At 39.9% G+C, this 23,323-nt stretch overlaps 1 protein-coding gene across 1 annotated transcript in view; it reads right to left on the bottom strand.

Moving 5' to 3' along the window:
- CNTNAP2 (contactin associated protein 2) overlaps positions 1–23,323 on the bottom strand; it is a 1,977,233-nt gene that overhangs the window by 1,385,004 nt on the left and 568,906 nt on the right. Inside the window, exon 2 of the mRNA XM_043589809.1 lies at positions 5,396–5,506. Within this exon, the coding sequence (XP_043445744.1) occupies positions 5,396–5,506 (111 nt within the window). The remainder of the gene's footprint in view (positions 1–5,395; positions 5,507–23,323) is intronic.

Genomic DNA, 23,323 nt, shown 5'->3' with positions numbered 1-23,323 from the left:
GGGTTGCTCTGGTTGCAGAAGCACACATCAAACGTGGCTTAAAACCTCCCACTCTTTTTCGGTTCTGTCTTGGGGCCAACTCCAATGCAGTGCCACTATGGCTTCATCTGGCGAAACTGAGCATGGCAATCTTTCATCTGTGGCCAGTGGAGGAAGAAGAGGGCCATGTGGCAGAATGGCTATCTCCTGGGGACAGGAGAAAGAGGACGATCTCTACAAAAGGCGGGTGGACTGAAAAGTCCTAAGTCCAGCAGAAGAGATGATGGGCGTCTCTAAGCTAACATTCTATCTAACAAGCTTGTTGTGAAGGTCAAGGGACATTTAGAACATTTTATAATCTGTAAAATACTAAATGTGTATTATAAATGTGAGGTAGTGTTTACTTTATATGAGACTGTCCAGATTTAATATCTCTGCTAACCTTGGGAAAGGTGAACCCACCTAACTGCTATTGACTTGGAATGACACAGATGGGGACACCGCCAGTGAATTAGGAATAGGGAGATATGTCCAGAACACAGATCACAGCAGGTCAGTGTTTTCCTAAAACGAATGAAACCAAAAATCTTAAAGCAGTAATGGGCTCCAAAAGACACGATAGAATTATGTGTGGATTTTCCACATAAGCATTCCTTTCCCCGCAGTTTTGTCATAAACTGACCCCTGACATCAAGGTGGCAGCAAATGGATGTATTGTGAGGACGCAAAACCTAAATTCCGTTTATACATGTGTGCCAATCTGTTATCTGAACGTATATTCGCATTATAATCCGATTTTCTATGGATTCCAAAACTCAATCTCTCCAAAATATATTTGAGGAATACATTTAAATAAATGATAAAACATGAAGCAATATGTTCAATTTTCTTTTTCTTTCTTTCTTTCTTTCTTTCTTTCTTTCTTTCTTTCTTTCTTTCTTTCTTTTTTTTTTTAGAGAGAGAAGGAGGGGCAGAGGGACAGATAGAATCCCAGGCAGGCTCCACACCCATCACAGAGCCTGAAGCAGGGCTCTACCCCAAGACCCTGAGGTCAGTTCAGGTCCTGAGCCAAAATCGAAAGTCAGACGTTCAACCAACAGAGCCACCCGGGCACCCCTGAGGCAATGTTAATCAACATAATGCTGAATTTGTTCTTTTCTGTATTTGTATAATTGGTGAGTTATATTATTTTACCCTTCTGTCAGTATATGATCTTCTTGCTTTCATGGGCTTATATGGTGTATGTGTCAGATGATTCTTGCCAATAGTGAAATAAAAAATATATCTTCAGCAAATATATAAATATATATATTTATAGATATATAAATACATATTTATATATGAATGTAAACAAAAAAGACATACATAAATATACGTGTATATAATATAAATAAATAAATATATATATATATATATATGTATATATATAAACTCTCTGCTTCCTTTACCCATCTTTAAGACATGTAACATTTTGCTGCACTAACAAAAAATCTATTTTTAAAATCAATACGAACTATTAGCCATTTATACCTTAGTATGAATTTCAGTCAACATGGCTCTTCTCTCAAGAGCATTCACACATGAACTTTATAAGGGAATACAAAGTCTGTTTATTGTGAAAATAACCGCATGTAGATTTCTTTTTTCCTTTTTGCTTTTTTTTTTTTTTCTTGTAGAGGCAATAATCCCCCTCTCTGATGCTTGCTACCTTGCTTCATACATTGGTCATCAACGAGGGTTAAGGCACATGGGTGTCTTATGTGTACATTCAGAGGCAGAGCAGCCCATGAGGAGTGGAGATATAATCAGTTGTGTGATGGTCCTAAACAGGTAGATAGTATGGGATGGAGCAGGGGAGGAAATTCTATGCAACCATACGCAGTATGCCGCCGATAAACAAAAGAGGTCTTTGGGACCCAAAAGGTAAGTAACTAAAACCCCAGAATAACAAATATTGATACAATGGGCCAGATGCAAGTGTAAATCTATAACTAAAGCACCGACAATGCTTTCTCCCAGCCAACGACTACATCACGACTTCATCTCAATGCATGACAATGTAGCAACAGTCAGAGAGAAGTTGCTAGTCAAACAACTTAGGAAGGCATAAATTTTCTTTATAGTCCTTTGCTTTTCAAATAACTTTCTTTTTGGAAATACATTGTATCTATAAATCTATCTACATAAATACATAGGTAGAGACACTGACATTCTATGAACTAGACAAACCTATTATAGAGAAAGCAAAAGCATTCTTCGAATCCCACCCTCCAGGTTAAAAAAATCAGGTCAGGGGCGCCTGGGTGGCTCAGTCGGTTAAGCGGCCGTCTTGGGCTCAGGTCATGATCTCGCGGTCCGTGAGTTCGAGCCCCATGTCGGGCTCTGTGCTGACCGCTCAGAGCCTGGAGCCTGTTTCAGATTCTGTGTCTCCCTCTCTCTGACCCTCCCCTGTTCATGCTCTGTCTCTCTCGGTCTCAAAAATAAATAAACATTAAAAAAAATTTTTTTTAAATCAGGTCAACATTTTAGAAATTTAATCTCAGATACCTCACTCTCATATATGAGTGTATAAATAGATAAGTATCTCTAAGTAATTCAAAGTAGCATCCTGTACTATTTTAAGACAAATAAAAAAGGCTTCAATATAGCTACTTGAATGAGGACAAAAACACCGAAAGACTATTGATGTTTCTTGGTAGGAGACAGAGTCCTAAAAAAATCCAAGACGGAAAAAAATTGGCAATTTTAAAAATATGCATTTAAAGCTACAGTATCTGGTGGCTTCCAGTTCTGAAAGGTTAGGGAGGAAAGGCAAACGTCTGTTTAGTTCCCAGAATTTGGTATTTTACATTCTTGTAAAATTTATACAAATTTATATTAATTCTATAAAATTTATACTTTGTTCCACAACCTTAGTTCCTAAACTGTTTAGTTATGGTCTATCTTTAAGTGGATTCACTGCTCAGCACTAGGCATTTGGCCATGTTTTTTTTTATTATTTTTATTTCATGCATCTTATTGTTGGTTATATCGTATTATTTGCATTTCCAAAGAGGTTATATGCTTGAGATGACCTGACTTGTCCAGATTCTCTGGGTATAAAATCCACACAACCCTTTCTGAGGAAACATTTTGTGACTTTCTCTCATTCAAGTTGATCTCCCAATGTCAGGATACTTCCTTTAGGGAATATTGCATCCTCTTGACATCCAGGAATGTATGTGATATTTCTTTTCTCTTGTAGATTTTGCCCCAAATTTACTAGCCTGCATTACAATTATTATTTGGGTATGGCCAGTTTCTTGATTCATGATTTTATACATATATACATACATACATATATATATATATATATATATATATATACACACACACACACACACATATATACATACATATATATATATACTGTTCTATATATATATAGTTTTATACATATATATATATATATTGTTTTTCTTGTTTATCTTTTAGTGACTTATGGAAAAGGAATGAATTAAAAGTCTCATTACTTGACATCTGTAAGCAAAATTTTTGATGAATTATAGTAACTTACCAACTCTCATGACCATCATCTGACAAAAATCATATTATAAAAGGAGCAGTTACATAAATGCAGAGAATAGACTGGTGGTTCCCAGGGGCGGGGGGCTGGGGCGGTGAATGAAAAGGGTGAAGAAGGTCAAAAGGTATCAATTTCTAGTCATAAAATAAGTAAGTCAAGCTAACTATAGTTAGAAATACTGTGCGCATATTTCTAAGTTGCTAAGAGTAGATCTTAAGAGTCCTCATCATGGGAAAAAAAAGTAACTACACATGGTGAGAGATGTTAACTAGACTTGTTGCAGTGACCAATTTGCAATATAGACGTGTATAAAATCATTATACTGTACACGCGAAACTAATATGTTTGATGTTAATTACACCACAATTAAAAAAAAAACAACAATCTGGTCACTGTAAACAAAAGCAGCTAATTAATACTACTTTCCAAAACAGTATATATTTTAAAATTTGTATTCCTCCACTTTTGCTGGCGTATCTCTGACTTTTACCAAGTCTCTTTACTAATCCAGGACTCTTCATACACCTGTGAAGTTCTGTATATATTATTCTACCTTTTTTCTTAGCTATTTTATTCTCCCTTTGGTCTTTCTGAATCTCTCTGATATCTCTTTCTCTCTTTTCTGATGTCCCTCTTTTTCTTCCTTCCCTTTCTTTTTTACTTCTCCTTTTGGGTTTTCCCCTATTCTCTTTTTTTTTTTTCACCTTTGCTTCTTTATGTTATTTTTTTCCTCCCTATTTCCTTCCCTCCCTCCCTTACCTTCTTCTTTCTATTTTTACTCACTCTTTTTTTTATTAAACTGAGTGTGAAATGAGTTTAGTATTTCCTGTTTTAGTGAATAAAAATTATGGCCCTTGTGGGATGATTCACATTTATCCAAGAAAAGTGTTTCTTTCCTTTTTAAGTTGTCATTGATTGTTATTCATATCAGTCTTCCTTTGAAGCGAGAGATTTTTAAGTTGCTGTTCTCAATCATCTTTTATTCTCTCTGGATTGCTGCCTACTTTGAAATTACCATTTACTAATTAATAGTATTACTTTAAAATCCCAAACTCAAGTTTTAGTTGCAATTGTGTAACTATTTTTCATGTGGCTTTAATAACAAAATTAAATTCTGGGCACTGGGGGCAGAAAGTACCAAGGGTAATTTTTTATCCTATCTTTTCAACAGATACTCTTTATATATTACTAAAAATAGAAATAAAAATAGTGAATATAGTATTCTTTGATTCATCGTATACACATTTGAAATCAATTCGTTTTATTTTATTATTTCTTAATGTTTATTAAAAATATTTTTAATGTTTATTTATTTTTGAAGGAGAGAGAGACAGAGCATGGGCAGGGGAGGGGCAGAGAGAGAGGAAGACACAGAATCTGAAATGGGCTCCAGGCTCCGAGCTATCAGCACACAGGCCGACGGCAGGGCTCCAACTCATGAGACACGAGACCATGACCCGGGCCGAATTCGGACACACTTAACTGACGGAGCCCTCAGGTACCCAGAAATCAATTACCTTTAACTTTGGTCTAAATGATTTTCCAATGAACAAGAACTTCCTTAACTCATAATTTGTACATCATCTGGAATCCAGTACCCCGTACAACTCTAAAAATTCCTCCTCCTTTATTTACCATCTCTTGCTTCCGGCCCGAATTTTCCTCTATCACTCCCTGGCAGTGACTACAAAAGAGGTTTATAGTAGCTATGAGTTAACAGAAGTGGACAGAACGAAAGAGGTATCTGCTAATAGCCATTGCGCAATAAAATAGACGTCGGAAATGCAGTTTTAAATATGACGCGTTCTTTCTCCGCGCACGTATTGACGAAGGAGATGAAATGTGCCTTACCTCCTCGCTTGTTGATCTTGGCATAGCCGGGAGAATAGCTCCCAGATGTGGAGGACGAGCTGCTGAAAGCCCCATGGGGGAGTCCGGACACGAGTGGCTCGTCGCATTTTTCTGAAAAGAAGAGAAAAGAACAGAGAGATTAAATATCTTTCGACGACGACGCGTGTGTTTTAGTCAAAACAGTGGTCGGATACAATACAAACATAAAAATCTGTGCAACCACATTTAGCAAGTGGTCAGAAGGGAGACAGCTCGACTGTGGTCATTTGAACACCCGAGTTTTAAGAGATGGACCTACGACAAAATGCTTTATGCAGAAGGGCCCCAGGGCAGACCTGCCGTCTAGGAATCACGAGGAAAGGTGGTGGTGCTGATTTAACAAGCTTTGGGAAGGCTGACAGCCTCTGGAAATCTTTAGGGATTTATTCGTTATAGGGATAGAGGATTAGAAACATTGATTGCAAACACAGAGATTGAACGAGGGAAGGCCAGGAGACATCCTACCACAGCTGAAAGGCTGAGAAACAGGTGTCACCCTGAAAAGTACTGCCATCTGGAAAACTAACCAGTTCCCATCATTCTAGACCAGTCAACTGCTTTGGAACCAAGCGACCCCTCATTTCCTTCCTTCACTTGGCTTCAGTGGCCCTTAAGCTTTTGTTTTTCCTCCTTCCCCACTACTGCTTGCTTTCTGATTCCTTTCATGGATCGGTCTCATTTTCCTCATGCCTCCACGTTAAAGTGCCCAGGACTCAGCTCTTGGATCTCCTCTCATTCTGCACCTGCTCTCCGGGAGACTGCATCAGGGGCCGCGCGTTCTCATTCTGGAATACCCCAAATCCTACTCCCTCATATCACCTGGTCCAAGCAGCCACCAGTGATCACTGTTGTGAAGGACCGGACAGTCTTCCTGCCTCCTCCCTTGCTTTTCTATCGTCCTGCACCCAGCAGCCTGAGGGACATTTGCACACCTAAGTGGCCAAGTGGCTGCTAGGCTCACGACATCTCCTGGCTTCTGCCCTCAATCTCTCAGAATAAAGTCTGAAGCCCCCAGTGGCCCACAGCCACCACAAGACTGGCCGCATCTCTCTCTGGCATTCTTGTCCATTGCTGTCTACCACCAGAGCCCCCTGCCTCTTATTGCAACATTAGGCCAGCTCCTGCTGTGGCCTTTGCTATTATTCTTCCAGCTACCATGAGGCTCTTCCCTCTGGTCTCTCTGCTCACAACGTCACCTTTCACCGCTGCGGACAGACTTCCGTAGTCTACCCAGCTAACGAGCATGATGCGACCATCACTCTCCTTACCTACTCCTTGATTTCTGCTCCTTCATAGCTCTCAGAGCCACCACACATGTATGTTTTTACTCATTTAATTGTTTGGTTTCCTTTCTCTCCCACTAGACTGAAAGCTGTGTGGGAATCAAGTTTTTGATAGTTTGCCTAATGCTTACTCTCCAGTTACATGAACCACACCTGGCACCTGGTACACACTCTAAAAACATTTGTAGGATGAATGAGTGAGTGAACGAATGACAAGAAGAGCCACCTAAACCTGAGAACCGCAGCGTCCCAAAACACACTGCTGACTTACAAGATGGCGCAACACCTCATCGTCAAGAGAGGTGGGTCTTAAATAGCCAACACATGTTTTTTACACATGCTCAGTTGTCTGTTTAATAAGACAGAGAGTTACACTACATATTCTAGAATGGTTGCTACCTCAGATCTTTATAAACAGAAGAAAACTTCAGCAACAGAAGGAATGAACTCGTTTTCTTGAAAAGTCACTCAAGTGGAGGGAAGTCCCAGTGATGCTGGAGAAATGAGTGATGATTCATTATCTCACCACTCAAGTGTGTACAAATCTGAAGTTAAAAATGAACATCTCCACCCTCGTAAAATATAGTTAGATTTCTTATTTTCCTTTGTTATACTGCAAGTGCCTCTGGGAAATATGGCATATGCATATGAATATATTCCCCCAGGAAGCTAAATGTAAAACAATGAAAACATGAACATCAAATTTATTTATTTTTATTTTTTTATTATTTTATTTTATTTTATTTTATTTTATTATTTTATCTGAGAGAGACAGCGTGTGTGTATGCACATGCATGAGCGGGGGAGGGGCAGAGGGTGAGACAGTGTTAAACAGGCTCCACACTCAGCCACACGGGGGCTGGATCCCATGACTGACCCTGGGATTATGACCTGAACCAAAATCAAGAGTCGGGACACTCAACTGATTGAGCCACCCAGGTGCCCCATAAAATGTATTTAAGGTTTCAGTTCACAAAGTGAAAGTCTACAGTGAAGGATTTTGTATTAAATAAAAAAAAAAATTTGCTATTCAGTTTAGTTGCCAGGGAGCACAAATACAAAACCTTGATTTTGAATCTGCTGACTCTTTTGAGTCTAACTTTTTATGATCTTGGGACAAAAGTTTTGCATTTATCTGGAGTCATCATTACTCCGAAATTTTCCCTTCTATTAGGAATGTGCTAACGTTCATTCATGTCTGTCTCACTCATTCAAACGTGCACCCAGCGCCTATGCTGGGCCAGGGGTAGCAAATGCAGCCGCAGATAATATTGACAACATGCCTGTCACGGAATTTATGTTTTAGTGGAAACCAAAAACTAACTAAAACAAAAACGAAAAAATAGGTAAAAGCATAAAAGGTTATAGTATGAGATGGTGACGAATACTCTGGACACATTAAATATGGAAGAAGGGGCAGGTAGTTGGGGGGTAGGGTAGAGGTTGAGAGCGGCTGTTTTTCGCTGCTTTGTCAAGGAAAGTCTCTTTGATTAGGTGACATCTGAGTAGTCATCTGAAGGAAATGAGGTGAACTCTTAGAAATCAATAAAACCACGCGGGGAGAAACGTCTTCCAGTCTAAACCTGCTCGATAGGGCAAGCTTATACCCGATAACAAGCGATGCATTTTCCAAAAGGGAACATTTCAATGCATAGAGTTGCGTTGAAAGTAATTAAAATGAAGTTAATGAATAATTGATTAAATGATCCATTAGCTAGTTGCAATTTAGAATTTAAATATAGCATTTATAAAACCTGAACATAGTGTATCCTTATTACATTTAAATATTTTTCACTTCCACCACAAATCGATCATCTTCGTATCAAATTTTAAATTTTTCACTAATTAAAAAAAAATCATGGGGCGCCTCGGAGCCTGGAGCCTGCTTCGGATTCTGTGTCTTCCTCTCTCTCTCTCTGTCCCTTCCCCTGCTCATACTCTTTCAAAAATAAATAAACATTAAAATTTTTTTTAAAAAAAGAATGCTACATGTTCTGTATGTTCTCCTGGAAGGCTTTACTAACAAATACCAAGATCTCGATAAATGCCTTGTACTGTTCTGGCCACTTTAGGCAATAAAAAAATATAGCCCATTTCCCCATGAGTCCAATAATACATGGACCCACATAAAGTAACTAAGCAGGAAACAAGAGCATAATATCACTTTGTAATTCAGTGCTGAACAAAATATAATCAAGTACTGAAAGAAACAAATTTAAAACGCAGGGCTGTTGTTTAGCGAATTGCTTGCTATTCTTGCTCCATCATAAATACATGACCTTGACTATGTCACTGACCTTCCTTTCTACAGATGACTCACTCATCATATGAGCACATTAGTTAAGTTTCTCTCAAACTCTAAAACTTTCAAGCACTTTCAAGTACAGGAGTCCACAAACTATGTCCTACAGGCCAAATGTGGACCCTGGCTCGCTTTTGTAAATAAAGTTTTATTGGAACACACCCAGGCCCTCTTCTTTATGTATTATCTACGGCTGTTTTCAAATCCACAGCAGAATGTCACAAACAGAGACCATATAACCTCGCAAGCTAAAATATTTACTATCTGATCTTTGACAGAAAAAAAGTTTCCCAACCTCTGGTCTAGCATTAATAAATAGTCCAGATATCCACAAAGAAGAATGATTAATCATCATTTGTGGTATCAGGTAACATATAAATAATGACTATAACCTTAAGAATGAGGGAATGTAGATAGATAGAAAGAGGTTTAAGAAGATTCTAGAAAGAGGGAACAGCTCAAGCAAAATCATGGAGGCCACAACGGGCATCGAATTTCCCAGGATGGTTGCAGCAGCCCTGCTGTGCATGTACATAGCGTATACGGATTATTATGATGAACTCTCCATTTTTATTTCCAACTGTAATAATCATTATTACATATTACTTATTCCAAAGAGCTTGCTTGTTATGTTAGAACATGTGTCTTAATATTCTGCAGACATTAAATATTAGTAAATCAGGCAAATCCCTGGAGAAAGTTAGAATTTTTATAGGGGAGGAGGAGGTGTGGGGGGCGGTGGTTGCTAACATTTGAAATAATTTAGTATTATATCTTCCCATATTGGGATGTCTTCCAAAACTACGGCCACACAGCTACGGCAAATATTTGGTCTCCAGTGTATTCCTCTTCCAGGGAATCTTGGATGAAAACTAAAGAAGCAGATGGGCCTTGGGTTTTATTTTCACACAATTTCAGTCAATCAGGAAGTCAGACTAACTGGAGGAACTCTGTACTAATTCAAGCTGGAACAGAGGAGATTACCGGCAAATAAAGATCAAATGCTTGTTGCCCTTCCCCTCGGAAAGCGTGGCTGACAGGGACGGATCTGTATTGGCAAAGGGATATGGGCAAGATTCTGCAAGGTCAAAGAACTTTAGAATGCATCTAACCGACATTAAAGATGGCATTCAAATGCATCTCTGATCGAAAGGAATATCAGAGAAAAAATAAATAGAAACAAAGATAAAAGTAATGTCGGGGAATTTTCACAACACAGTGCCTTTTAAAATTATAGCAATGGGGGGGCGCCTGGGTGGCTCAGTCGTGAAAGCATCCGACTTCGGCTCAGGTCATGATCTCACGGTCCGTGAGTTTGAGCCCCGTGTCGGGCTCTGTGCTGACAGTGGGGAGCCTGGAGCCGGCTTTGGATTCTGTGTCTCCCTCTCTCTCTGCCCCTTCCCTGCTCATGCTCTGTCTCCCTCTCTGTCTTGCAAAAACAAATACAAATGTTAAAAAAATTTAAAAATAAAATAAAATTGTAGCACTTAACATATACGTCTTCTATCACACATTTGGAAACATGAGCCTGCTGCACAGAACACAAGAACAACAAAGGACTCCGGAACCAGGGTTCTCAGGACGGAAACTCTACCAACATCCCCATTCATACTTCACTGAAAACAAAAACACGAACAAACAAACAAAAAAAAACGACTGTGAAAGGCTCATTGTCAGAGGAATACATCCCTGGGTGGACTCTTAAAGTCTGATGCCTTCAACTTCTAACTTTAGAAGCTGGAGCTACATTACCTCCACCTGCAGATGTGTGCCCTGCCTCAGGTTTTATGACCCCTCCTCTCCATGGTCAGGACAAATTTAAGAGGCCAGCTGTCCGTCTGGCCTCCTCTCTCTCCAGTCAATGCGCTTCTGCCTTGCTCCTTCTGGCCAAAACTACCTCGAATCACAAGCTGAATCACTGGGATCTGTACTCTCTCCGGCAGCCCCGGGAGTATCTCGGGTCCTTCCAGAGATGTTCTGTCTCCCCGTCACATTCACGCCAGGGGCCTGCGTCCCGTCGCAGGGCTCCAAGTCGGCCTCTGGCTCCGCAATTCCCTTGTGCCCTGTCTGCCCACCCACAGGCCTGACTGCTGCGAATGATCTTATTCCCCGGCCTGAGTACGCAACTACCCGTGAAGCCACTTCGTGGGCACTGTGTCCGACGTACCGCTTGCTGTGCCGTCCCCTGATCCCATTTGCCCGACCTCCTAGACAACAGGCTGTTGGCTGCCGTGCTTCAAAGGCATCGGGGGAGACCCCATGAACAACTAAAGCATGCTCTCTCGTCTGGCCTCGTGGAGAGTTGCAGCATTTGAGTGAGTAGGAGACTGAAGTCTCCACTCAGGCACTTCTTGGCTCATCACCGAGGTCAGTCTACCCCCTGCGGGGCTTCAGAGACTCTTAAGCAGCGTCGCTTTGCACACTGTGACCAGGGAGAGACTTGTATGGGATCCAGCACACCTGTTGGTCAGAGGCTCTATTCCCAGGACTGTGATTCCTTTTTTTTTCCCCATTTCCTTTTCAATAAAGAAAAAAAGAGAGAAAGAGGAAAAGAAAGAGAGAAAAGAAGGAGGAGAGGGAGGGGGGAAAGGCACACGGTGCGAACGATAACCTTAAAGATGTTTCCTAACAGCTGTGCCACACAGCACTCTTTTTACTTCCCATAAATTTGGGCAGCTGATCACAGAAGTATTTTGTTTTGATGCACTTAGAAACGTGGCGCTTTGTCTCTCATCAGTGGGCATTACTTGAACAGGCCCCAGGTTTTTCACCTCGGGATTTTGCTAACTTTGGCATTCTGTTAAGAAGCAAAACACAAACTTACATCATTCCATATGTCGTCTGTGGAAATCTCAGACCCCGATTACTTCTCTTTATAGAAACGGCGCCATCATATCTGGAGGCTAAGCTTTGTTTAACAACTTATGTAATATTCAAAGACTGTTACTTCTTAATACAATACAATATTCTCTTTCAGTATTTTTTTTCGTAAATTTTGTTTACATAGTTGACGTCCACTGGTTTTTATCTTAGTGCTGTCTAATAAATATTTTCTTGGGGTAGATATTTAATGTGTTGCCTGTCACAGAAATACTCAATGATTACTGTTGATATTCACTTATTTACAGATTTTGGTATAATGGTCTCTACTGTACCTCACTCATGGGAGTCCAATTTGCTTTCAGAGACATTATTAGGCTGAAGTTTCCCTAATAGCACCAAAGAGAGAAGACGCTGTGCACAGACAAAAGATCCAGATTTTATTTCCAGCAGTGAATTTGAACGACTTAATTCACTTCCCTCTTACCCACCGTCTCCTCGGTTTTTCCATTATTTCAAAAGTTCTTTCCCAGTTTTGAATCAGTTGTTCTATGATTTTCAAATCATGGCAAGAGAGATTATGTGGTTAGGAAATCAGTGTCATAGGAGTACAGTGGAAAAATATTTGCTCTTCCTTTGGGCAAAACACCATTGACTCTAACTCATCCCTTACTTTATATATTTTCGCTTAAACTATATTTTCTTCCATTTGTTTCATAGTTCACACACTGCTTTGTGTACCTATTCCTCTGGCTTCCCTTGTCTACTCTCTGTTACTGAAAATAAGATCCATTATTTTCCTGATCCTATAAAATTCCACACAAAACAGAGAAAGAAAGGACTCTCATAATCCACAGAAGTAATCACTATTACTAGTTTTCACAGACACACACACACACACACACACACACACAGCATTTAATATCACAAATATGTATACAGAAACAAGAACATTTAAAATCTGGTCTCGAGCATACTTTTTTACTCAATAATTACAGACATTCCCAGACAAATATGTTCTCATTGTTATACATTTCATTTTGTAAATAAATATTTTATTATTTATTTAGGATCTACATAGCAGAATTAAGTTGTTTTGCAAGGAAAAGGGTGCGAGAATACATGAGTGTTAGATCATTGGTAAAAACTTTATATAACTGAGAACTGTTTTTCCAGACCATCTATACAAGAATTGATTTGGTTTGTTTACCTACTGCACAAAAGGACTATGATGGACAGCAGTCACGAAGGGAAATACAATTAGTTTGTCATCAAGTGCTAATTTAGGAGAAAGCTAAGGATAATCAAACTGGACTTAAGTCAACGGAGTGGACCTATCAGATACACAGTGAAAATCAGTAGGCGAAAAAACGGAAACCTATCTCGCCCTCTTTTTCTTCTCTCTGAATCCCTCCTGTGTACTCCCCAATGGAAGTGAGTCCATTTATTTTTTGTTTATCTTCCATTCAATGTGACAAAGCCCAGTGGGCTGCCATATGCATTATAGTACCTTTGGCTGAATGAGACAGTTGTCTCCTCTTCCAACTCAATCCTTGCCATTTGGGCCCCCATCAGTATTGTACGGTAGAGACCATTATACCAAAAGCAGTAAATAAATGAATAGCAACACTTATCATTTATTGAGTATTTATGTGACAGGCAACACATTAAATATTTTGAGACAACCATTTCACTGAGTTATTACAGTAAGCTTTTGACATAGGTAGCATTTCCATTTTACAGATGAGGATGCTTGAGAGCTCACAACCAAAGAATATTGGGGCTGGAACAAAAACGGAGTTGGGCCTGATGGCAAGGCTTAATGCTTTTGAGGTTCACATATCAAGGACACGCCACCTCTCAACTCACTTCAGATAAGATCTATGTTCCGTTGAGTTTATTCCTGGGCTATGCAGATATCCTAATAATATTGCAATGGTCAGATTTTTCTCATCATCTCTCACATTGATCCCAGGAATGTCTTGGTGTAAGACCTCAGTATTTATTGGAAACTTATTTCCTGCTTCAACCTTTATCTCCCTAAAATCTATTTTCTTCAGAGTTGCCAGATGGATCTTTTAAAAATAGGGATCAGATTAAGCCATGCCCTGACAACTTCCCAATGGCTTCCCCTCACATTTAGTATGAAATCCAAACTCTGAGGAAGCCTTTGATGGCCTGCCCCTCAGGCATCTTGGGTGTTACTTTATTTTGCTCTTTTCCTCTGTGTCAGGAAGCTAGTTTAGCTTCACTCTTTTTCCTCCCTTCTGGACACACTCAGCACACTCCAGCTCGAGGTTCTTGCTAGCCTTTCTGCCCCCTGGCTAAAATTCTCTTTACCACATCTAAAGAAGGCTGGCCCCATTCCCTTCTGGCCTCAATTCGAACAACACCTCTTCTTTTTCATCGAAATTATCCAATTCAACTGCTACCCTCATACCTTCCAGATACTACTTTCTATTTGATCACACTATTTTGTTGTGTTCATGGCAACAATCACAATCTAACATCACGCTTAGTTATTTATTTTTTAAATTTGCTTATTACTTTTCTTGCTGACTGGGACTATAAATACCATGAGAATAGGGTATGTGTCTATCTCATGGAGGCTCTATTCCCGGGGCCTAAAAACCTGGCACGCAGCACAGAAAGATTCCGCGAGCCAGTGAAGTACTTACAATGATAGGAAATAAATACCTCTAAAAGTGGAGGCAAAATAGTTCCTAGTTTTGGCCCCTGAAAGGTATTTGCTTTATGGAGCTAAGGGACAGTTTTGCATTTTTCCATTTGAAAAAATGCAGACAGTTAGCTTCACACCATGAAGTTATGCACAGACCTTCCTCGCCGCATCCCGCATAAGAAAAGATCCTCACTCTCATCTTTACCAACTTAAAATGACTTGTAGGTTGGAAACCCTGGAATTATACAGAGGGTTTGTCTACATCATCAGTATATACCTCCAGAACTTTTAAAATATCTTGGCTCCACCAAATGGATTTTGGGGGAGTGGAAGCCATTGGCTTTTCTGGGTTAGCCTCTTTACGACTATCTTTTACTTTATTTTCAGAAGAACATAAGACTTTTGGTAGTTCTAATATAACGTTCTAATCCTGTTATCATTGAAAATCTACTGTGATAAGTATTTGTTTATATTTAGATCTCCTTTCCATAGGCGGGTCTCTTTTGAAAGGAAGGGGAGTTTTCACATTCTCCATGTGTTGAATACAGAGCACAGAGTGGGTATTCTTCATAAACTTAAAAAAAATATCGAACGCAATCAGCATCATAGCTTCTGACATGAATAAATTCATGCTTTTATCATAAAAAAATCAGATCAAATTTCTTTCCTTTTCCTCTTTGTCGGTCCAATAGCTGTGCTCAGAAAAAGATTTTAAATAGTATAGCTAGACCATCAGTCACGTTTGCAAAAATCATGGTTGTAAATCAAATTGGAAATTGTCCGGTCTGCATGTACCAAGGGCGAATTACTTTGAGACTTGTAGTTCAAATTTTGCTGGACATTTAACAGCTGCAGCATATTTCTGACAGATGGTATAACAGATGAATCGGTTTCAAATTATCTACTGAACTGTTACATACTAGAAAAAAATAGATTTGTGAGGCTTTTTAAAAAATAAGTTAAACTTTTTGTCTCCTCTAAATTGATCTTCTAATTTTACAGAAGTAAATCCCATCACGCAAAATAATAAAAAATCCATTTTTTACCCCTTATGCAGTCTAGAAAAGTTTTTGAAAATTTAATTCATATTACTTCATGCAAAAAAAAAAAAAAAGGAAATGGTATTTGAAAACAGAATCAACTATTGCCCTAGAACCGGGCAGAAGTTTAATCTCTAAAACAATGATGACACTGGCCTTTCTTCACTCAAATGCTACAGTCTCCTAAGAAGGCAGAGCTACCTGTTACACTTTTAATAAACCGACAACTTGAACAGTGTCAAGGTCAATTGCAGCATGACTAAATGCACTTGACCACTCTTAAAGCCTTCATTGACGGTCTTCCTACGGATGAGGCTCTTTTGGATTGTGTTTGTTGGTCCGCTGGCAAATGGCTCATTTTTTGCCTCTCTGGTTTCATTAACTGGTTAATTCAAAGACAGTGTTGAACAATGAGATGCATTGTACTTACTGACAACGAGTCCGTCTCCTAGACTAATTAACCACTTTTACTTTTAAATAATTGACTACAGTACTATAGATAAACATCCTAAAATGGTCCTGGCTCAAGTCACTTTAGATTAGATCATGGGCTCAATTGGTACAAAGTAAACAGTGGAGCACTGAAGAGTCAGTAAAGTGAGGCTGTGGAAAGAATGTTTTTAATTGACAATATTTATGGTATATTAAGTTAAAGAAAAGTAGGCTCTGAATACTAATTTTATGAGATCTATATTTATAGATGAATAAATGGCTAAAAGAATCTATAAACCAAAATGTTAACCATGGTGTCACATTGGTTGTGAGACCACGTAAGTTTTATTTTCCTCTATGTTTCCTACTGTTTTGAACCATTCTTCAATTAGTGTGTATTGATTTTGTAATAAGATATGAAAAATAAATAGGATTCAGGATAACTACCCAGTGATAATGAGCGCAAAGAAAATACACTTCGTTTGTTCATCCAACAATTATGTATTTATTTATTTATTTGGCGGGGGGGGGGGGCGGGTGGCAGAGAGAGGGAGACAGAGAATCCCCAGCAGGCTCCATGCTGTCAGCGCAGAGCCCAATGCGGGGCTCTAACCCACGGACCATGAGATCATGACCTGAGCCAAATCAAGACTTGAATGTTCAACCGACTAAGCCACCCAGGTGCCCCCACCAATATTTGAGTGCCCACAGTAAGGATATAACAGTGAACAACACAGAGGTTTATATTACAATAAATAACGAATTTAAAAATTCATGGTATGTAAGCAGGTGGTCGTTATTTTGGGGGAAATAGAGCAGAGAAGGAAGATGAGGGTACGGTGGGTAGACGAAGGCCTTTTGAATTAGGGGTCTGCGAAGGCATCACTAATAAGACCACGTTTAGATGAAACTTCACGGCAAAGAGAGAACCAGTCACATAGTATTATCTGGTACCTGATATCTGTGGGATGGTAGTTCCAGGACAAGAAAAGGAACGTCCTCACTTCCCAAAGGAGGAAGTCTAGAAGCAGGAGCAGGATGGGTGTGACCTCAGGGGACCCTGTGTGGTTGGAGCAGAAGGAGCGTGGGGCAGACAAAAGCAAAGAGGTCAGGAAGACCACAGGGAGTGAGTGGGGGGGGGGCGCTGGGTCTGTAGGGCCTCATAGCGGATTGTAAGACATTGGGCTTATAAACATTCGAAGACTGGAAGACCTTGGCAGCAGAGAATGTGATATTTAACCAAATTTAGTATAAAGGAAGTGAAAATTTAACATCAGTAGTGTTTTCTCTTTTTTATTTATTTTTTAAACATGTTTATTCCTGAGAGAGAGAGAGAGAGAAAGGAGAGAGGGCAAGAGAGAGAGCAGGGAAGGTGAGAGAGAGAGGGGGAGACACAGAATCCGAAGCAGGCTCCAGGCTCCGAGCTGTCAGCACAGAGCCTGACGCGGGGCTCGAACTCGTGAACTCGTGAACTCATGATCATGACCTGAGTCGAAGTCGGATGCTTAACTGATTGAGCCACCAAGGCAATCCTCTCTTTTATCTTTTTAATGTATTATTTTTTGGAGCGGTTTTAGATCTAGATTCACACTGAGAGGAAGGTAAAGAGATTTGCCATACAAGGCCATACTCCTACATAGGCATAGCTGCCTCACTAGAATGTCACATTTTTGAACAGCAGTGAGCTTATATGAACACATCATATTCACCCAGAGTCCACAGTTTACTTTAGGATTTACTCTTGGTGTTGTACTTTCTATGGGTTTGGAGAAATGTTTCATGACCTGTATCCAACATTATAGCATCATACAAGGTATTTTCACTGCCCTAAAAGTCATCTATGTTCTGTTTATTTGTGTCCCCACCCTCACCCTGGCCACCACAGATCTTTTTACTATCTCCACAGTTTTGTTTTTTTTTTCCCACAATGTGATACAGTTGGAATCTTAGAATATACAGTCTCTTCATATTGGCTTCTTTCACTTAGTAATCTGCATTTAAGGTTCCTATGTCTTTTTCATGCCTTGAGAGCTCGCGTCTTTTTACTGCTAAACAGGATTTCCAATGTCTGGATGCACAACAGTTTCTGTATCCATGTGCCTACGGAAGGCAATCTTGATGGCTTACCAGCTTTGGCAATATGAATAAGGCCGTTATGAACATCCACAGGCAGGTTTTCTTAAGGGCAAAGGCCAGTTTGAAGTTTTAAAATGAAAAAAAATATATATGGGAGGGTAAGAAAAAAAAATCATTACCTAGAAAATGGAAGACACAACCATGCCAGGCAATAGAATCAGTACCATATAAAGGCCACATATGGGATGTATGGCAGCTTCATGAGGGACTGAGATACAGACAGAATCTTAAAAACAAAAGGCAACAAAACAACAACAACAAAAAACAACTTGTAGTCGCCTAATGTACTCTTCTTCCAATTTTCTCTTGGATAATTTATCATGTCTTAAATCAAATGCCAGAAGAAACCTTCCCTGACTTTACTTTCCCCTGAAGCCAAATTTAGCCCACTTCCATTCTTTCTGAGAACCCGTTCCCTTTCCTTTGTGAGATGAACAGTAATTGGGTATTTACTTGTTTAGTGTGTGACTCCACCATGACTCCTTGTTCACCCCCTCAGGGTACAGCCCAAGATTGTTTTCTTCACTTCTATGTACCCAGCACATTGGCAGTGATTGGTACCCATAATGAAAGAAGAATGGATAGTACACAGGGTAGCAATCATTGAATTTAGAGAGGGGTTGATCTGAATAGGGAGGCTGAGCCCTGATTGTGTAAAAATATCTCATGCAGCTCTGATCTATTTGGCTTGTTCTCAATTATTCTTTCAACAAATTTTTATTGGATGCCTATTACAAGATATCTTGTATCCCAAACTTTACAGGCTAGTGAATACCATGCTGTAACTGGGGATTATATTCTGCAGGCCTTGAGAAACCATGGAAATGGTTTGCTTCGGAGGGCAGTGATGTGATGTATCTATATTTTCGAGAAAAAACAAAAAAAACTTTGGCAGCTGGGTGATGTCGTTTGGAGCTGTATTCTCCAACAAGAGTATTACAGCAGTTTAAAGTAGAAGATGGGGGAAGGTGAGCTAAGCCAGTGGCAGTGGGTTTCTAAGAGGAAAACGATGCAGAAGATATTTTGAAAGGTGACCAAATCTGTTTTCCAAAAGGATGTGGGAGATAACAGACAGAAGAGAGGCAAAAATTACTGAGATTTTTTTTATGTGGGGGACAGTAGAGTGTGAAGTCATTTCTTGAGTAGACTCTACAACATAGCATTGGACCCATTTGCTCTAATCATCTTTTTTTTTTTAAACAAGATGTTTGACTCATTTAAAAGCATATGCCAAGATTAATATCTTCACGCTTAATTGATTTCACACCTTTAACTAAAATTATGAGTCACAGGTTCTGTAAGTAATTTGTTGAAATAATAAAGTTGCTTTACTAGGACACAGAAAGTAAAACATGTAGCACCTGTAAAATCTCCCAAGACGTTTAGGATTCTCCATGGCCTTCTTTAAAACAGAACTACCCACTTCTTCTTTTGACATCTGTATATTAAATTGCAAAACTCTGTCTCTTTTGCTGTCATATTTTGTTACTTTCTAAAGAAGATTAAGATTTCTTTAGCTCACATGGCTCCATTAAATGGTGTTCTGTTAACTGGGTATCTTTTTGTTGTTGTTGTTGTTGTTGTTGTTGTTGTTGTTGTTTTATTTTGAGAGGGAGAGAGAAGAAATGCCAGTAGGGGGAGGTCACAGAGAGAGGGAGAGACTGAGAGTCCTAAGCTCCATACTTTAAGCGCAGAGCTGGATGCGGAACTCGAACCCACAAACCCTGAGATCATGACCTGAGCCGAAGTCAGATGCTTAACCCTCTGAGCCACCTAGGTGCCCCTAATATATCTTTTATCATAATGGTAAAGTGGAAAAGGAAGATCTCTGTGCACCATCCCTACCCAACTTCTGATGGAACTTTCTCTTGCTCTTTTCTTATAATATTTTAATCTTCTCCTTTCTGATGCCTCTGGCATTCAGAGAAAGGAGGAAAGAGAGGCCATTAGGCACATGCAAATTTCCCTATTTTAGGAAGAAATCCTAGAGAACAAACTGATGGTTAGCAGAGGGGATGTTGGTGGGAGGACGGGTGAAATTAAGGATGGGAATTAAAGTGTATACTTATTGTGATGAAAAAATAAAACAAAATAATTTAAAAAAAAAGAAAAAGTGGGGGGGAGCACCTGGGTGGTTCAGTCAGTTAAGCACTGACTCTTGATTTCAGCTCAGGTCATGATCTCACAGTTTGGGAGATCAAGCCCTGCATTGGGCTCTGCACTGGCAGCATGGAGCCTGCTTGAGATTCTCTCCCTGTCTCTGCCCCTCTCTCCCCACCCCTCAAAACAAACTTAATGGGGCGCCTGGGTGGCTCAGTCAGTTAAGCTTCCGACTTTGGCTCAGGTCATGATCTCACAGTTCATGGGTTTGAGCCCTGCGTCGGGCTCCGGGCTGACAACTTGGGAGTCTGGAGCCTGCTTCAGATTGTGTCTCTTTCTCTCTCTGCCCCACTCCCACTCATGCTCTCTCTCTCCCTCTCTCTCAAAAATAAACATTAAAAAAGTTATAAAAATAAATAAACTTAAAAAAATTAAAAAGGAAGGCATTTTTTTTTATGTTGCTGCTGACCCTTCCTCTCAGAGCTGGCCCCCTGAAAGGAAATGGCCTGGTAACAGGGCAAATCTAAAAGGTGAAAGCAAGGGCGCCTGGGTGGCTCATTCAGTTGAGCCTCTGACTTCAGCTCAGGTCAAGATCTCACAGTCCGTGAGTTTGAGCCCCGTGTTGGGCTCTGTGCTGACAGCCCAGAGCCTGGAGCCTGCTTCAGATTCTGTGTCTCCCTCTCTCTCTCTCTCTCTGACTCCCCCCCACCCTGTTCGCTCTGTCTCTGTCCCTCTCTCTGTCTCTCTCAATAATAATAATAATAATAATAATAATAATCACATGAAAAGGTGAAAGCACAGTGTCAGCATGGAGTCCAATGACATGGGGCTCGATCCCAAGAACCCTGAGATTTTGACTTTAACCTAAATCAAAAGTCAGATGTTTAACCGTCTGAGCCACCCAGGCACCCCTTCAGACACTTTTAATAAAAACTTTCAAGCACCCAGAAAAGTAGAAGAAATGGTACAATGGACATTCACATATACACCATCTGGGTTCAACAATTGCTAATATGTTGCACAATTTGCTTCATCCATGCATGTATACCCATTTATGATTTTGGCGAGTCATTTTACAATGAATTATGGATGTCAGGATGCTTCATCTTTAAATACTTCAGCTTATTATATTCAGAAATTTAAAATATTTTCCTCCATGATCAGAAAGCCCATTCAAAGGATGATTTTAGAGTCCTAGCTCTGGATTTCTTGGACTTGGTTTTCTTTTTTTTTTTTTTTCTTGGACTTGGTTTTCAACAAAGATATGTGAGAGGACAGACCGAGACAGATGTACCATGAGGCTCTTACGCCTACAGTTCCCGGCCCTCCCAATCACACATGCTCCTTTTAAAGCCATTTACTTTAAACTTGTCAAGGCAAACTCCCTTAGCCATAATTGCTGAAGACCATTATTGCATTTCAATCTGGCTTCTCCTCCCTTGCAATATCCCCTGCTCCTCACGCCAAAACACACACACTCCTATCAAGGTGGGATGGGAATGACTGTGAACATATTTAGGATTGCACTTGAAACACTGCGCTGCGTTTGCTCGCAATGACTGCTGTGCATTGTGAAGGTATTGCCAGCTCTCGAAGGGTGCACACCACTTCCAGGAACACTCCTACCATCCACGGCCGGAAGTCTTTAAAACAACATGAACCCCGGTGCCTGGCGCAGAAAGTACTTGGGGAATGAAGGAAACAACTGGCCAAAATCAATGGAGACACCGCTAATGTGGGAAAAGCCATCCACTCAGAACGTGAGCAAATGGGGACACTGAGGACGGGATTCTCACGCACGCCTAATCCGAAAGCAAGTTCTCCTCTCTCAGGAACATACGGGCCAATGTGGCATATAGTTGAATGTGCAGTATGTGCACTATGTGGAAGAACTGCACAACACAGAATTTGCCAGAACCCTGATGCTGTACTGTACAGCGAACACCTCTGGGTGCAAAGTTGCATGTTTTACGTATCTAAATGTAGCACGTTAGGTTTTAGAGAATCTTGCTCATCTTGACCTACGGAAGTCTGGCAGGTTCGGATGAGATATCATGCAATGTAGTTACTGGTACTGTAAAATGACAAATATATCTGTGAAGTAAATATGGTAAAATGTTACCAATTGTCCAGTTCATGGGTATATGGATGAGGATTGTGCTATTGTTCTATATTTGGAAATTTATAATGAAAATAATCACCCTATAGAATCAACTTGGCTTAGGGGCGCCTGGGTGGCTCAGTCGGTTAAGCATCCGACTTCAGCCCAGGTCATGATCTTGCGGTCCGTGAGTTCGAGCCCCGCTTCTGTGCTGACAGCTCGGAGGCTGGAGCCTGTTTCAGATTCTGTGCCTCCCTCTCTCTCTGACCCTCCCCCATTCATGCTCTGTCTCTCTCTGTCTCAAAACTAAATAAACGTTAAAAAAAAAGAATAATAAAATCAACTTTGTTTACAGGAAAGGAAATTGACATACATTTATCAGTAAGTTAATATATATGATAGAAGAATTTATTACACAAGTATAGTGCTCAGTACTGTGGAGCAGCAATTTAAAAATGCATTTTGGTTTGACCTACTATGTATGACTTAGTTGCAGTGTAATTTTGTATATTTTTCATAACTGTTAATCAGATCAATATTCAAACATAACTGGTATGAAGTACATTGGTGGAAGCCAGAAAACAAACAAACCAACAAACAAAAAATGGTAAGAGACTGGCAGAGGCTTTGAAATGTCAAATACCCCCTTAGCATATTACAACAGAATTTAAAACCTCCAATGTTAAAATCATGAAAATATTTTCTAATCAATAAAAGAAAACTTTTCAAAATAAATAAATAAAAGGTGAAAGCATATCATGCTGATTTCCAGGAATATATTCTAATCTAAGGAAAGTCTCTTGCTTCGATATGTATTTTTGGATAACATTTAAATTCTAAACAAAAGAGTCTTTTCAGAAGGCTTCTATGAAAAGGCAAGAACCGCACCACACTTAATGACAATAGAAACAAAACAACTCTTTTCAAATACACGTAGGTGTGCGCTCACTTCCCACGGAAAACAAGTCAGGAAGGAATCGGATCCTTTTTACCAC

Source organism: Prionailurus bengalensis, chromosome A2 (genome assembly GCF_016509475.1).
Source record: "Prionailurus bengalensis isolate Pbe53 chromosome A2, Fcat_Pben_1.1_paternal_pri, whole genome shotgun sequence".
NCBI classification, from domain to species: Eukaryota; Metazoa; Chordata; class Mammalia; order Carnivora; family Felidae; genus Prionailurus; species Prionailurus bengalensis.
The sequence above is the reverse complement of the archived record's forward strand: the minus strand, read 5'-3'. Positions and strand labels throughout refer to the sequence as shown.